The sequence below is a fragment of the Triticum urartu genome, chromosome 1, assembly GCF_003073215.2.
Source record: "Triticum urartu cultivar G1812 chromosome 1, Tu2.1, whole genome shotgun sequence".
NCBI lineage: Eukaryota > Viridiplantae > Streptophyta > Magnoliopsida > Poales > Poaceae > Triticum > Triticum urartu.
This window is the reverse complement of record NC_053022.1, coordinates 288,214,427-288,232,157: the sequence shown is the minus strand read 5'-3', so window position 1 is coordinate 288,232,157 and position 17,731 is coordinate 288,214,427. Positions and strand designations below refer to the sequence as shown.

Sequence of the window (17,731 nt, the reverse complement as noted above, 5' to 3'; positions counted from 1 at the left end):
TTGCTCTTGCATTACTGTATTTACTCATACCAACTATTTTCAAATTTGAAGGATGGAATTGAAACTCCAATGGCGCAACAGGTATGTTTTAAACCTGTTTCTTTAACTAGTTTGCTGTTGTAACCTGCTCTATGTTGATTTCAGTTCCAATTGAATAAACGGTTATGTTCTCATGTCATGCACATTACAAGTGTTGTTATTGCTCTATAGTTACCCACACTTATATTCTGTCTATTCTGCTTTGTCTTGAACAAATATTATTTGAACTATGTCTCTATCTTGATTTGGCAACAAAAACTAGAATGATATAGACCATAAAATGACCATGGTACATAGATATATGTTTGTTTCATGTTTTTATCCTGTCCACTTTACTACTGAACTCATTTATCAAAATGAGTTTCATATACAACATGGTAAACATGTGATGTGTCTGCTTGTTTCTCTTTTAGAATGCAGACAAAATATTGGAGAACAGTACCGCGTTATCCAATGGTAAAGGAAGTAATGCAGATAAGGTTCAAGATAGTGAGACATCCCTGCTAGTCTCCAAGAAAGCTGATAAAAACTATCTTGACGACAGTGAGGGAATCCAAAAGTCCTGTCTTGATGTAGTGTTCGAGTTACTAGCCACTACTGCTGGCACAAGCTCTTCAAACTCGCCGCCTGAATCAGTTCATCTTCTTGAGTCTCAACTTCAAGTTGAAAGACATTGATCAGATGTGCTGCAACAGGAAGCTGAAGGACTAAGGAAGTCCCTGCAGAATTCAGATGCATATTTTCTAGTGCAACAACAAGCGTTGGAGGATTTAAGCGCCAAACAAGAGAAAGTTAATAAGCTTGCTAAGCATCTTGCCAGCATTATGGGTACCCAGGATATTGTTTCTTGAGATCTTCTGAAGTGGTTTCAGTTCTGGATTTGTTTTGCTGCGGCGTTTATTTGCGCTAGTCGCCAACTTTGACAACCAGTGTATATGATATGTTGCTTTGTTCCCTATATTTGCACTGGTGGCGAACTTTGATGCCCAGTGGATGTAATATGTGTAATAGCCGTGATAGCCTAGCGTTAGTTGCTTGCTTATTTATTTCCTTGTTGTCTTGTTTATTTGTTTGCTTGTAGTCATTGCAGTTCTTTTTCTGCGGTTAGCTAGTGGCTGCAATAACCTATTTTTTAAAACTAGGCCACAATAACCATGGGCTAATATTTACTGTAGTGACACTGGGCCTCCTACTGGCCGTAGAAACAGTGGGCCCTCCTACGGGCCGTAGAAACAGTGGGCCTTCTACGGGCCGTAGAAACAATGGGCCTTCTACGGGCCGTAGAAACAATGGGCCTTCTGCGGGCCGTATCATCAATGGGCCTTATACGGGCCGTATGATCGATTGGATAAACATGGGCCAAACAGACCGCATTATGGCCGTAAACGGGCTAGAGTTGGAATCGTCTGTTCATGGGCCGACCATAACGGGCCATCGTTAATAGGTCGTATTTGATCATGCTATGAAAACGGCCCAACGTATTAACGGACCACAAACGGGCCGACTGTAACCACGGGCTGAATTTGGCCCACAAGCAGAAAATGACAGTAACGGGCTGTAAGTAAACGAATGCTGGAAATGAGCCCAAGAATAAATGGGCTCTGAGAAGGCCGAAAGATAACATGGGCTGGAAACGGCCCAACAGAATAACGGGCCGTTAATGGGTATAAAGTGATACACTGTTCATTACGGGCCAGTTTCACCACGGGCCGTTAATGGGTGTAAAGTGATACACTGTTCATTACGGGCCAGTTTCACCACGGGTCGTTAATAGGCCAAGAGTTACATAGGGCCTCATATGGACCAAAAGACGCCATGGGCCATACATGGGCCAAAAATGAAAACGGGCTGGAATCATATTGGGTGGCCCAGATGACGCTACTGGGCCTAATTCGGATAGGGCATAATGGGCCTTGGGTTAGCGGGCTATAAATGGGCTATATGCGAACAGGCCGTTAACAGGCTTTACATGGGCTGGCCCGCCACCTTTTGACCAAGTCAAACAGGCCGGCCTTTTCACAGGAATGGGCCTCTGTTGGGTCATGCCACATGTCGACGTATCATAGGCGCCTTCTGTCCAATGAGTGGATGACATCTGTCCCAACGATGAGCCGACACGTGTTTCCTCCAGCCAATGATGATTTTACACGTGGAAAATCCCCATTTGTCGGGGCTGTTAACGGTTTATCGGATCCAAAACCTGACCCGATAGCTTAACGGCGTTCCGTTACGGTGGATGCCACGTGTCGGTCACCCTTAACGAAAGCACTTCTGTGACGCGGGATTTATCGTCATGGAAGTGGACACTTCCATGATGATAATTTTGGTAATGTCATGGAACACTTCTACGACAGCACAGGTATGACTATCTTGATTCTGTCATAAAATCGTCATGGATGTACATGCATGACAGAAAATGCGACCTACTATGACAAACACGTATCATCACAGAAGTGTATTTTTTTTGTAGTGTGTGCTATCAAACGTCACAACATAACTGGGTGACTATAAAGATGCTCTACAGGTATCTTCATAGGTGTTTGTTGAGTTGGCATAGATCGAGATTAGGATTTGTCACTCCGAGTTTCGGAGAGGTATCTCTGGGCCCTCTTGGTAATACACATCATAAGCTTGCAAGCAAACAACTAAGGAGTTAGTCACGAGATGGTGTATTACGGAACGAGTAAAGAGACTTGTCGGCAACGAGATTGAACTAGGTTTGAAGATACCGACGATCGAATCTCGAGCAAGTAACACACCGATAGACAAAGGGAATTACGTATGTTGTCATAACAGTTCAACCAATAAAGATCTTCGTAGAATATGTAGGAGCCAATATGGGCATCTAGGTTCCGCTATTGGTTATTGACCAAAGAGGTGTCTCGGTCATATCTACATAGTTCTCGAACCCGTAGGGTCCGCATGCTTAATGTTCGATGACGATATGGTATTATATGAGTTATGTAATTTGGTGACCGAATCTGGTTCGGAGTCCCGGATGAGTTAACGGACATGACGAGGAGTCTCGAAATGGTCGAGAAGTAAAGACTGATATATAGGACGATGGTATTTGGACACCGAAAGTGTTTCGAGGGGTACCGGGTACTTATCGGGTCACCGGAAGGGGTTCCGGGCACCCCCGGCAAAAGATATGGGCCTTATGGGCCAAGAGGGGAAACGCACCAGCCACAAGGGGTTGGTGCGCCCCCATATGGGCCTGCCTAGGAGGATAAGGAAAGAGGGGAAGGGAAAGGAAAGAGAGGAATAGGATTCCCCCTTCCTTCCCTCCCCCTCCCCCCTCTTTCCTTCCCCCTCCAACAAACATGGCAGGGGGGACACGGCCAAGGGGCCCAAGTAGGATTCGGACCTACTTGGGGCGCCCCTTGGCCTCTCCCCTCTCCCTCCCACCTATATTATATATATATATATATATGAGGAGGGGGCGCCTAGCACATACCAAACAATTGTTTAGCCGTGTGCGGCGCCCCCCTCCACCATTTACACCCCTGGTCATATTTTCGTAGTGCTTAGGCGAAGCCCTGCGAGGATCACTTCACCATCACCGTCACCACGCCGTCGTGCTGACGGAACTCATCTACTACCTCGATGTCTTGCTGGATCAAGAAGGCGAGAGACGTCACCGAGCTGAATGTGTGTAGAACACGGAGGTGCAGTGTGTTCGGTACTTGATCGGTTGAAGCGCGAAGAAGTTCAACTGCATTAACTGCATTGAGAAACGCTTCCGCTTATGGTCTATGAGGGTATGTAGACACACTCTCCCCCTCGCTATGCATCTTCATGAATAAATCATTGCGTGTGCGTAGAATTTTTTTTGTTTTCCATGCAACGCTCCCCAACATTTTGGACCTCGAGAAGGTGACTATCAGTCTCCCGGTACACTGGCTCTGGAGGATGCACATTGATCCCGACCACCCCTGGAAGGGCCTCGACCTCTAGTTCTCCCGAGATGAACGTGCAGTGTTCACCGCTTCCACCAAGATGGTGGTTCACGATGGAGCTACTATCTTATTTTGGGAGGACCTCTGACTTGATGGTCGGGACATCTCAGTGATCGCACCTGAGGTACTCCTATTGGTCTCCAACCGTACCAGGAAGGGGCAGATTGTTTGGGATGCCCGAAACGGTCACCGCAGGATCTCAGATATCAGGGGGTCCTCGGGTCGTTGGCTCTTTGGGATTGTATCCAGATCTGGCACTTGGTCAACGTGATGCAGCTCACTCCCCACCTAGTGGCATTGGACGACGGATGCGCGGTACACATCCAAGAGTTGATGTGATGCACCCTCCGAGGGCGCGGTAAGATCGTGCTCGTGGAGGCTCATCTAGAGCCCCCCCCCCCCCCCCACAAGGATCTAGTTTTTCATGTGGCTCGATCGCTTCTTCTTTTTTGAATTATGTGGCTCGATCGATACTGGACCACGGAGCGGCTTGAGTATCATGGCTTGCACTACACAGACCGAGTTGTGTGTTCTGCAACCAGTCGAAGGAGACGATGGTCCACCTCCTCTTTGGCTACTCCTCACGCATGCTCTACTAGGAGGTGCTCTCGTGGACCATGCTGACTGTCACTAGTCCAGCGGACGGGGCGGACTTTGTGGACTGGTGGCGGGAAACTTGCCTCTCAGCTCCTGCCTTAGCTCCAAAGGGCATGTCCCCGTCATCCAGCGAGTGAGTTGATGCATGTGGAAGCATCGTAACACAATCATCTTCAACCTTGGCTCAGCCTTGCCCATCTCCTCGACACGATCAACTCAAAGGCTAGGCTATGGGCTTTGGTGGGCGCATCTGGGCTTGTGAGTTTGCTCCAAAGGGAGTCACAGCTAGCTTTATGGGCGTTGTGGTGTGCAGGGACTATGACCTTCATTGGGCTATTGTACATTGGGCATGGCCTTCATTGGGTTACTTTACGTCTGAGTGTGTCCTTGTTAGGGCTTGTGGTGACTCTTTTCACAATCAATGCAATGAAACATAAAGCTTTTCTCGAAACAGATACGACTTTGCTCAAACGTCTATTGCATTTCATGAGCCAAAACTGGTGGTTATAATGTTGCCCCAAATATGGCTCCCTCCATCCCGTATTAATTGACACTCAATGGATGTATTTAACACTGAGATGCGTCTATATACATCTGTTTGAGCGATATTAATATGGCACGAAGGGATTAGTTTTTATGTAATTTACTAGTACTATATTTATATCTTTAATACTCTCTCCGTTTATAAATACAAAATATTCTAATTTTATTTATGAATGAATGTATATAGACATGTTATACTACCTCTCTCTCAGTTTACAGGGCAAGCGCGTACCTCTAGGTCGTTAATTTGACCAACTTAATACAAGTCATATATTATAAAAAATATACCAATATAAACTTCAGATGCTCTATTTTCAAACCGTATAATTTTTGTGTTATATAGTTTATATTAAGGTGATAAAATTGACAACCTAGGTATACGCGTAAGACTTATAAACTGAAATGGAGGTAGTAGTATGTTTGATCACTCATTTCATTATGTATACAGCCTATATAATAAAATATCTAAAACATTTATATTTGTGAACGAAGGAGCTAATAAAATCAGATTGTTTGAAGAGGAAAAAACTTACGTTGATGGGCAAGACGAACCAACCGGCCGACCAGCACTATCTCGGTCGTCGATAAACTTTGGCCCTGTTTGGATCCATAGGTTAGAGTTAGTTTGGGTTAGATTGGACACAACTAACTCAAAAATATCCAAACAGAAGGGTTAGTTTGGGTTAGATGCATCTAATCCATCTAAAAAATCTAACCCACCCAAGTGGTGTTTATTTGGGTTAGTTCTTCTCAGGACCATTAAAAAAACATTTTTTTCTCTTGCTCTCGCCGCAGCAGATCCCTTCCCACTTTCTCGAAACTTCTCGTCATCTTCCTCCCTCCCTCTCACATCGTCCGTGAAGGTGCCTCGCCGTATCCGCGCTCCATCTAACTCTGTCATCCAAACACCTCTTTGGCTAGAGTTAGTTTAGGGTTAGTTCAGGGTTAGAATCTAACTCTAACCTCTAACCGAGTTAGAGTATCCAAACAGGGCCTTTGTGGAAGCTATAGTAGTTGGTGGGCAGTACTAGAGACAAAACTGGCGCTCTCTGTTCTTCGGCAGCATCTCCGCCTCTCCGGACTAACTGTCGTTGTTACCAGCAAGCCGGCAATCTCCATCCACAAGCTCTAAAGTCTAAAGAAAGAACGGGCAATCAGAAAGCCTTCCAAGAAGTGACGCGGGAGAGGAGCAGGGCGGCGCAAGCCATGGCCATGGTGGAGCAGCGGATCGAGCACAGCCACCTCGCCATCAGAGGCCTCAACCTCCACGTAGCGCAAGCAGGCACAGGTCAGTGCCCCCTCCCTCGACCACGCCCGCGGCAGGCCGGCCGATGTGAGTGGTGACCGTTGTTTGCTTGCAGGCGAGCTCGGGACGGTGCTGTTCCTGCACGGCTTCCCGGAGATATGGTACTCGTGGCGCCACCAGATGCTGGCCGTGGCCGCCGCCGGGTACCGTGCCATCGCGCCGGACTGGCGGGGGTATGGCCTCTCCGACCAGCCGCCGGAGCCGGAGGCGGCGGCGTACAGCGACCTGACAGAGGATCTCCTCGCCCTCCTGGATGCGCTCTCCGTCCCCAAGGTGCCATCTAGCCCTGAATTATTGGACACTTTCGGGGGAATCAGGGGTCAGTTCGGATTGGGGGAAAAGGGAATTCTTGGTTGTTGTTAGTCTCTTAAAATCAGCGTGGGATGGTGGTCGTACAGAGTTACTAACATGGCCGTAACAGTCACTGTGAGTTCTACTAGTCCAGGGTCCTGTGGGAGAAAAATTCAGATGGAACTAGATATTTGAAGAAGTTGAGATTGATTGCTTAAATATGTAAGAAATTTGCAGAAATTTATGGAGGTTTTAAACAGGAAATCATGGTAGAGTTGGTGTAGTTACAAACACATAACCATGTCTTCTTCCTCCATCTTATGTGAGAGCTGGGTTGTTCACTTGTTGGGCGACCACTTGAGTCTATTACTGTAATATATTTCCAGAATTAATGTATACCTATGAAAACAGGTATATTGTTCTTCTGAAACAGGTCTAATGTTTCATCGACACAATTACAATTTATTCATAGCGTGCTTAAAAGTACTCTCTCGCACTTTTAAGAGGCAAATTTGTCACAGTTCTGCTGTTTCATTTGTTCATCTAGAGTATAAAATTATCGATTGGTATCAGTTCCATCGAGTTGATGTGTTTTAAGCTGGCACTCAATGGGATATAGGCAGCACCGAGAGTCAAACATGCCCTTCTGGTCGACGTTGATCATTATTTAAGCATACAAAATAAGATAATTCCCTCACTAAAAACAGTGCTATTCTTCAACGTTCTCGTCTGATAACTTCCATTTTGCTTCGCATCAGGCTTACCTTGTGGCAAAGGATTTCGGAGCCATGCTAGCTTATGATTTTGCTCTTCGTCACCCCAGCCGCACATGCGGTGTTATGTGTTTGGGCATCCCTTTTCTTCACGGTGGCTCCTCCTTCACTGCCATGCCCGAAGGCTTCTATATACTGCGTTGGCGGGTTTTTACCCTAACCTGAAAGTCCCATGTCAAGCACATGACTAGAGAGTTCTTCTCATGATATGATACAAAAAGCTTGCGCTGTGCAGGAACCAGGAAGAGCAGAGGCAGACTTTGGCAGGTATGACGTCAAGCGAGTCGTGCGCACCATCTACATTCTCTTCTCTAGAAGCGAAATCCCGACAGCGAAGGAAGATCAAGAAATCACGGATCTCGCGGACCTGTCGACTCCCCTTCCAGAGTGGTTCACCGAGGAGGATCTTGCAGTCTACACGTCCCTCTATGAGAAATCAGGTTTCGTGTATCCACTGCAGATGCCATACAGGTAAACGCAGGGACTACTAATTTCCATTCTCTTAAAGGTGCCTAGACTATGTGCCGTTGTGGTGACTCAATAGTTTGTGGTATTAGGTTCATCAAGTATTGACAGGTATTACATGTGTGCTGCAACGCTTGACAGGTCTCTCCATAAGAGGCAACCAATCGAAGACCCAAAATTCGAAGTCCCGGTGTTCGTCGTCATGGGGGAGAAAGACTACGTGATCAAGTTCCCCGGGGTCGAGGCCGTGTTGAAAAATGGCACCATGGAGAAGTTTGCGCCGGATCTGAAGATCACTTACATCCCTGAAGGAAGCCATTTCGTTCAGGAGCAGTTCCCGGACAAGGTCAACGAGCTCCTCCTTGGCTTCCTCAAGGACCATCCTGTGGCTTGACACACGGGGTCTATAAGTCTATTATGCTTGGCCTGCACTTGGTTGAGCACCCTACTCCGTGCACATTCTGCAGTGTTATGAACATATGATGCGTGCTTCCTGTGAAGTGAAGGATATGCTAGTTTCATCAACAACCTTTAATAATAAATATACGTATGTATGTTGGGTCCGTGCTGTCCTCTAGAACGCCAGTGTTCAGTCCTCGTGGGAATCGTGTATTTCGCCAAAAACCTATCTGAATTTCACTTGGAATTCCCAGGGATCGAATCGAAGATGGTCTCTAGCCTCGTATGCCCCAAGGGGTGAATCATCCTGGCTATAACAACTCCATGTTTTTAACAGCTGTGTGAGATTATGGTCGCTACACACGAGAAGTGCATTGTATACATTTGACCCTTGGGTGACTCCAGGTAGGCTAGTACGGAATCCCATGCAACACGAGGATTGGGAACAACTCTTAGTCAGCACGCCAGCTGATCAACTGCTTAAGTGGCAGTTTATGTCATTTGTGCGAGTGCAAACTCAATCAATAGGCAAAACTACCAGCATACAGACAATGAATGTTACATCATTCAGAGTAAGCTATAAGAGTAGAAGAAGAATAACTTTTTACCACAAAGGTCAGAGCAAATATAATGCGTCAGGTAACAAACAGACCACTTCGTAAATGCATTCCAAACATTAAAATCTTGTAACATACTGTACCGGAATACAGAATACAAGCACATTAGTGGGTTGATGATCATTAACTCTTTTAAAGTTACAACAAGGCGCTTTCGGTACATGACAGACCTCCTATCACCAAAAGCCAGCTGAACCAATTTCCCAGAAATCTTGCAGTGCACATATGAGATCACCAGCTCGCTCGCTTGGTATAAATGAGTATCAACACCGCTTGCTTGGCATAAATGATTTTGGGGTCTCCACCAGATATGCATGATACAATCATCAGTCGGGGGCTTAGGGCATCTTGAATAAACTACAAGGAGCATTTATCTGGCGCACCGTCATCTATAACTCTTCAGCCCGATATTTGGATGACCTGCATAAGGGAAGCCGTATAAGGTAAGGCAAGATGGCAGCAAAACGCAAGGCAAACAATAGACTTGCAGGAAATACAACCAGTTGTTGAAAATCGATATTGAGCTACATTTTAGACTCACAGTCTGATGGGCATATTATATAGTACTTTCCATCAACAAAAACACTAGGTTTGGCATATATCAGTCCTTAATTCTGCTTCTGAGGTAGTGTCCTTAATTCTGCTTCTGAGGTAGTACTGCAGTTAGAAACTGCAGATGTGTTGTCACAATCACATGTGAACCCATCCAGATCATGTTCCATTGCAGCAACCAGAAAACATACATCCTTTCCAACCAAGGACCAGAAAAGATATTTCATCTTGAGCAATTTCAAGCAACATATTAATATCCATGCTCACTATTTTGAATTTTTGTTGGAAAAAACACTGGCTCGCAAATTACAAGTGTTGTTGGGTGATTAATTATCAGTTCCACACAAATTCGTTGGGAGCTGATCTATGATTCAGCTTTACTGAATTTATCAGCTCTATGATCCAGCAACAGAACCGCTGCCGCCGCATGTAGTCACCGTCGACGTCCCGCCTGCTGCTTAATCACTCGGCTAGCTCGCCTCCCGGCGGCAGGCAAGATCAAGCAGTAACCTCCTATATCTGATTTGATTTTTGTAGCAGGTCAAAATTCAAACCTGGCGAATCGCCTACAGAAGTATTCCAGGATAATGTAACTGTGAAGAAATTATGTGCTTCTAAAGTTAATGCCATGTAGATTCCTTTGACAACCTCCTAGGCCAGGCACAATCCAAACAACTACTCCCTCACTAGTGATCTAAAATGTCTTATACTCCCTCCGTCCCATAATGGCCACAAAAATCCGAAATTCCAGGCCCAAGCCAGGCAGCACATTTGCCCAGCCATGCAGCCCAGGACAGCATCCAAACTAGCCCTAAGTTTGTGCTTTGCAGAATCGCATGCCAATTCAGTACATTCTTTCCTATTTTACTTTTATATATTTCTAAAGATTCACTTGGTGGTCGTCCGTTCACATCTACACTCAGCTCTGACAAGTGGGCCAAAACACACTTGTCGAGGACACTTGTCGAGGCAGCAACGAGAGCAGAGGGCAAAGAAGCAATCAATTCCCCCTCCCTGCCTCCCACCTCGAGAACCCTCTTCTTGCCCCCAATCACCTTCCTTCCACCGCTTCACATTCCCAATCCGTGCTCCCCTTGCCAGCTTACCTCCTCTAACTTTCAAATATTTTATCAATCAGATTCAAAGCTCAAATACGAAGCATGTCGCCATGCTCGGCGCCACTCGGTATCTCCTCCCGTCGTCCTTGGTTCTACTTCTTCTCTATTGATTTTCCTCTTCCTCCATTCAAGCCCAGTCCCGTCACTGCTCGCTGGTCGTCATGGAAACTTCGTGGAGTCCTTAACCCCTGCCAGGAAGCTCACCGTTGCCCGAACCGTGTGGAGGCTGCAGCCCCAGCTGGAGAGCTCGCCGCCGCTGGAACCGCATGGCAGCCGCATACGTGCCGGCGAGCTCGCCGCCGCTGGAACCACGTGGAGACCGCACCCCAACCGGCGAGCTCGCAATGCTGAACTGTATGTTATATTGTAGCAGTGTAGGCAAAAACTATGCCGATCGTTATCTCCAGAACAGCCGCTTAGCGCAGCGCCGCTGGAACCGCACGGCGGCCGTATCCCTGCCGGTGAGCTCGCCAACGCCGGAACCGCCTGGAGACCGCACCCCTGCCGGCAAGCTTGCCATTGCCGACCCGTGTTTACTGTACAAGTGCGGTCAACACGCCAACACGTATGCCGGCTGTTCTCTGCAGAACTGTCGCATGTCTTCAGGAGCTCAGCGCCGTGTTGCGTCGAAGTGGCCGTCCATCCCAATCTACCCTGCATTCTATGGTATTCTTCGTCCTCCTGTACATCTCGACAATGTACACCGCGTGTCACCAGTGGCGGAGCCAGGAATTAAAGATTAGGGGGGCCAAATGACACATACTTTGGATTACAGGGGCCAAACTACACTAATGCATGTATTATTCTCTAAATTATGCACTGTTCATTGCTATATTAGTACCAAATCAGTGATGTTAGGGGGGGCCAGGGTCTCCGCCACTGCGTGTCACCCCACCCCCTGTCTCTTAATTGAATTCTGAAGCAATATGGAATATATGACGAAGAGATGAGCCATGGATTCTAATATGGAATGGTATAATTTTATTCCACTGAGTTTGGATTTCTAGGATGACTTTTGCCTATTAACACCCGTGTTTTAGGGGGGGAGGGGGGGATTGTTCTCCTGTGTTTGTGAGCACTCCCTCTTGGACCTGGTTCAGCTAGAGTTGCTTATGTGATTTATTATTATTATTATTGAGAATAGAGTTTCTTATGTGATTAAGTGGTACATATCTAACTGTCAAAAAAAAAATGGTGGTACATATCTAGCCACCCCAGATCCAAGATGCAACAAAAGTCTAGAATTTGCATGGCTACATTATTTTGGGCATTGAACATGTGTGCTCTTCACTTCTTCCTGAAAACTATGTACTAATTAACTGAAGTTCATAGTTGCAGGTATACTATGTTACAAGTCACGAGCTTAATATGAACTGGGGAAGAAATTGCAATAGATAGTCATGATATATGACACTTTCAGGTGACTACAAATATGTGCCGACTATATTTCTGTTCAGAAGGTTCAGATATATAGCTAATTTATATAGCAGGAAGTAGGAACTAATAGTATGCTCTTAAGTGTAAACTGGAAACCTGGTCTGTTCCTCAAATCAGTTTGTAGTTTTGTGCACTCACATCCTCTTAACTATCATGTATCACAATGTTAAACAGTAGCATAATAAGATCATATCGCTTCATGTTAGGTCAGATCTTATATTTTTAGCACCCTGGTTACTACCTCTATATTAAACCACTCTTAATTTTTATGGCACGAGTCTTAGTAACTCATAATACCAAATAGAGACTTTATATTGTAGAAAGCTTCTTATAAATTTTATGCTTAATATGAAAACTAGGCTTTACTCAACATTACTGCAGTGAAGCATAGGTAGCTGATATTTATTTTGCGTCAAGGGTCAATTGCACCACTAAAGGAAAGCAAGGTCCTTAATTACCTCAACCCTTGAAATCATGTACAACAATATCCTAGCACTATTCTTGGAAATAAGATTTCATAGTTTATATTGGAATAATCATGTTCAAGCAATGTGCCCCATAGTTCAACAAGCTTGTCCATATCAAATCCATCCAACAGTAGACACAAGCAGAGGTAATGGAATTGACCAATGATGAGTAATTTTTTGTTTGGATGTTGTTATATATCACTTAATCATAGATATTTATTAGGATCAAATAAACACTGAAATAAATAGGCCTCCACGGATTTGGAGGAAGGCCTGTAGTTTGGTATGAAATTGGAGGCTTTTGTCTAAACAACTAAGAAGTTAGATCATGCACTTTGATATATTATTATATTTGGCTAATTTTGTGCTAGCATAATTCATGCATTACCAGAAACTCCACTCAAAGCCAATGCTCAAGACATGAAATCCTGGCAAAGATGACATAAGCTAGCTCTTACATGTAAACAAATGGAATCTTAGTCCGAAGGCTTTTGAATCAAGAAGTAGATGAAGTATTGATGAAAACTTTGTATTTGAAATGTTATGAGCTGGATGATTTGTTTTGTACTGTCGAATGAAATATTTGTCGTGTTTCCTTATGAAATGATATGGACATTAGTTATTTCATCCATTGATCTATATACTACCTTAGGAAACCACTAACTAAGGCGAGGCAAGAAGTTATGGACATTAGTTATTTCATCCATTGATCTACATACTACCTTAGGAAACCACAAACTAAGGCGAGGCAAGAATAACCATGTAATCACCGGGTGGTTCACTGTCAACAAAGCATGCTAACCTCTTATGGGGTAATACAGCAGTACTCCACGCATGAAATAAACAACAGAAAAAAAAAGAATCCACCAAGCGGACAGCCAACAAAGGGATACTACAAAGAAAACGGCACAACAAGGTGCGTGACTACTTCTAGTTAAGAGGTATGCATACTTGCAACTCAAACCTTATAAATTGCTAAAAATATATTTTATCTCAAGTACTCCCTCTGTGCCAAAATATATGTCGCTACTCTTATAGCTGAATAATAGTGAATTGACACACAACGAGAAGTAGCTACATGATGCATCAGAAGTTTCAGAGCATGAGGATAGCAAATTTATATTTATTGGAACAGAAAAATACCTTATCGAAACAGTAAGGACTAGGGTTCTGCAGCATTGGGATTTTCTTCTGCACCAAGAGCCAGAACAACTTTCCTCAGGATGGCATCAACTGGTTGATGTGAGTTCTCAACAGCCTTGCTTATAGCTTGCCATCTCTCGCCATGTTTTGGTTCAGCTGCAATGCATCGTTTCAGAACGTCCCTTTGTGTGTCCGCATTTCCGTGCTGGAGTTCAAATTTGTAGTACAATGCCCAAAAATCCCCAATGTCAGGAGCAAGAGTAACAGCTCTGTTCAACCAACTCCTTGCTTTATCAACCTTCCTGTCATGCCAGAAAAGTTTGGCGACAGCTGCAATGACATGTGGATCATGATCACATCGCTTTATAGCATCTGAGCTCTTTGATTTGCGTTGCGGACGTGGCACCATCTCAATAGCTGCAGCCCACAAAATGCCACTTGTTGGACACTCTTGTAATGCCTTGGCTAGTAGAGAATCAGCTTCCTTTTTGTTCCCGTGCCTCAATTCAGCTCGAATTGCTGCAAGCCATAGTTCAGGTGTAGCTGGATTCTTTTTCCTTGACATGGTGAGGAAAGCGCGCGACTTACTCAAGCCATTTATCCTCTCCTCTAGACTAGCTAGCGAGAGCCAAAGAGGGATGCAACCAGGGCAGTGTTTGAGTCCATTCTCATAAACCTCCTTTGCCTTCCCTACATGGCCAATCCGGTCTTCCATCTGTCCAAGCATTAACCACAATTTGAAAAATGAGGAGAATAACTTCAGACCTTCCTCCAACAGCCTCCTTTCCTCATTCACATTTCCTAATTCCCTCTCAACAATTGCTGATTTCATCCAAACCCTCTCGGTGCCTCCTCTTTCCCTGGCCTTGGTCAAAAGCATTCTTGCTCTCTCCGGTTCATTGTTCTCGAACTCTAACTTGAATGCAGCTAACCAGATCTCCTCTGAAATAGGGATAGCAGCATAAGCTTCCTGAAGGATGGCCCGAGCTGCAGGGACATCACCAGCCAGCCATTTCTCCTTTGCGCCCATAAGCCATAACACTTCAGCTTTTGGATTGTACGTGACAGCCTTTCTGAGAATGGCTTCAAGAGATTCTCTTGTCCCATGGCTCTTCTCAAGCTGCGCCGCTTTAAGCCATATACTCTTTTTGGCAACAAACACACTAAGAGCATGTGCATAGATGGCCCGAGCTGTCTCAATTGAACCACGTTTCTTGCATTCCTCAGCATCAGCAACCCATGTTCGCTTCCGGTCCTCATCATCAACCCCAACTCCAATAGTGCTCTTCACAATAGCCTGGCAAGTAAGCACAGATCCAGCACGCTCTGCCGCTTCGGCTTCCTTTAGCCATGCCTCCCTATCAATATCCAACCCTTCTCTCTGCAAAGATCTTATACCTCTCTCAATCACCTTGCTTACAGATTGGGTGTTCCCATTAGCCTCCTCCAGCTTTGCAGCTGTAATCCAAATGGCAGGTTCCTTGTTGAGCTTCTCCCTGGCCTTGTTAAGCACCTTCTTTGCCTGGTCATATGTCTCGAGCCTTGCTAGGGCAAGCCACAGCTCAACATGAAGTGGGCAGCACTCCACAGCCCTGTGAAGCAACATCCGTGCATCCTCCTCGTTCGCCAGCTCCACAACAGCCTTCCACAACCTAACTGAATCAGGAATGTGCTCCAATCCCTTCCTTAAAACCCTGCTCTTGTTCAAATCACTACTCTCTAGTTTTGCAGCCTGCAGCCACAGCTTCACAGAGTTGGGAATTGCCTTCACACCCCTGGCAATTACAGCCTTTGACTCGTCTGGGCTAGCCAACCGGCATGCCTCGAACCACACATCCTCGTTCTTGGGGCACTCCTCACAGCCCCTCTGAATGAGCTGCCGAGCAGACTGGAGCTTGCCAGCAACCTCTTCAAGCCTGGCAGCAGCAATCCAACCTGGAGGATGCTTTGGGTTTGTCTGCGTCACAGACCTGAGCAGCAGTCTCGCCTTCTTAATGTCAGAGATCTCAGCATCGCTAGTAATTTTCATGCTTTTCAAGTCTGTAAGGTATCCCTTTGGATCAACAACAGTAAGCCCAGAAACTGAATCTGACAGCCTGTCCAATTTCAGCGAAAGCACAGTACCGCGGCCCTCACCCACGGCAGTCAGGTCGGTAACCGGAGTTTGAGCCCACGGTGTCTCAGTGCCACCAGCCGCACGGCTCTTGGGGTCCAGCGCTGTGACATGCTCTTGCTCCTGCCGGGCCTTCTCAAGCAGAGTGTCCGGCACCGGGACAAAGCTCTCGAAACGCTTCTTCTTGTTGCGCGCCGAGTAATCCCCAATTTCAGGTATGCTTTCCCACTCCTGCACGGACACATCAGCCAGCTTCCTCTTGAGATCAGCAAACTGCTCGGTGATCTTGGGGTTGGACGCACGGTACTTCTCAATCTCCTGCTTGAGCCGCGCCTCGCGCCGATCCTTGCGGCGCAGGTCCATCCTCTGGTCGATGCTCTCCCAGACAGCATCAGCCTCGCGGTCATCATCGTCGTAGTCGGCGTTGGAGAAGAGGCCGGCATCGTTGCCCTCGAACTCGTCGAACTTCTGGTTCTCGTCGTATCCCTTCTCCTCGTCGCCGCCTTCATCACCGCCTTCGTCCTCGCCGGGGGGCTTCCCGCGGCCGCGCCCGACAGCGGGAGGAGCAGCCGCGGCGGCGGAGCGATCTGGGAGGTCCGGGGCAGCGCGGGCCGGCCCGATATCGGAACGGGTGGTGAAGCCGGTGGCGCCACGGCCGAGACCCGCGACGTAGTTGGGGGGCGGCTTGGAGTTGAGGAAGTCGTAGCGCACGGGACGGGCGGGCGCCGCCGCCGGAGGAGGGGGCGGCGGCGGGGTCGGGGCTGGGCCGCTCATGTCGCCGAGGAGGGAGAGGCGGGAGAAGGACGGGGCGATCTGGAGGGAGGAGAGGAGCGGGGAGAGCGGCGGCGGAGCAGATGGGTTGGGTCGGGGGAGATTGGGAGAGGGCGTGACCGGCCTTTGCCGTGACCAGCTCAAGGTCTAGGGCCCCTCTTGGTGTAGTACAATTTTAGAGGCGGTGCGTGCGTGACTACGTTTTTTCTAAGAAACACGCGCATCTTTACGAAGGCAAGCACGCACACACCCTGATATGCGATTGGGATCGAGGAACACGTATTTTCCGATCCTATCTTTCTTTTTTTTTGACGAAAAACAGCATTGTGCTGATTTCATTCATTAAGATAGGATGAGACACCCCAAAAAATACAGGTCAAGGTTCAGGACGGCTAACAGCCAGAAAGGGGAAGGAAAAGCTATACAAATGTACACTAGAAAAAGAAAGAAAGAGAGAAAGAAAGAAATTATCTCGCGCCTGTCCATTGTGCTCCTTTGAATCCAGCGATTCTCCAAGAATTCAGCTCATTGATAATGTTCTCAGCGACCTTCAGGAAGTGGTTTGCCTTGTTGTTGGATATGCGGCTGTTTCTTTCTTTCCAAACCTATCAGGACACCGCCATTATAAGTGATGATAGGTCCTTTTTCCTGCCTGTACGATCCAGAGCCTTTAACCACAAGTCCAATATAGAGCCAGTATGAGCAATAGGTAAGAGGTTGAATGGAAAATTATATATCGCCAGGCAATAGCCCCAGATTCCAGCCGTGAAAGGGCAGCTAGATACAAGGTGCAGACCATCCTCCCACCCTAAGTGGCATAATTGACAGATCGGGTTGTGAGGCCAACCTCGCTTCGCAAGGTTGTCCGCAGTCAAACATTTGCCATGTACAAAGAGCCAACTGAAAAATCTTATTCTTGGTGGAACCTTGATATGCCAAATGATCTCAGGAAGAGGAGAATCAATCTTGCCCCAGAATTGACATAGGTAAGCTGACTTAGCATTATATCTTCCATCCACTCACCATTTCCAAATGAACTCATCCTCTAGGTTGGACAAAGAGACCACACTGGATCTGTGCCAGAAGTCAATGTATTCACGCAACACCTCGGTGCCGGGGTTGCGCTTGAGAAGAGTGACCC

The 17,731-nt window shown here is 46.6% G+C and overlaps 2 protein-coding genes across 3 annotated transcripts; one reads left to right on the top strand and one right to left on the bottom strand.

Annotated features, from left to right (window-relative positions):
- The first annotated feature begins 6,185 nt into the window (after window positions 1–6,185).
- Window positions 6,186–8,536, top strand: LOC125508212 (epoxide hydrolase B-like). 2 transcript variants are annotated; one of them, XM_048672827.1, is made up of 5 exons: window positions 6,186–6,426; window positions 6,500–6,717; window positions 7,494–7,655; window positions 7,744–7,979; window positions 8,115–8,536. In XM_048672827.1, the coding sequence occupies exons 1-5, from the start codon at window positions 6,345–6,347 to the stop codon at window positions 8,365–8,367; spliced, it is 951 nt and encodes a 316-aa protein (XP_048528784.1). In that variant the 5' UTR covers window positions 6,186–6,344; the 3' UTR covers window positions 8,368–8,536. The 2 variants fall into 2 exon arrangements, with proteins under 2 accessions (XP_048528784.1, XP_048528791.1); XM_048672834.1 differs by lacking the exon at window positions 7,494–7,655.
- A 422-nt stretch (window positions 8,537–8,958) lies between these two features.
- On the bottom strand, window positions 8,959–16,748 carry LOC125508204 (protein STABILIZED1). The gene is made up of 2 exons (XM_048672815.1): window positions 13,707–16,748; window positions 8,959–9,409 (listed from the first exon to the last, which is right to left on the bottom strand). Exon 1 carries the CDS (start codon window positions 16,591–16,593, stop codon window positions 13,726–13,728), a length of 2,868 nt encoding a protein of 955 aa, XP_048528772.1. The 5' UTR covers window positions 16,594–16,748; the 3' UTR covers window positions 8,959–9,409; window positions 13,707–13,725.
- Window positions 16,749–17,731: the final 983 nt, after the last annotated feature.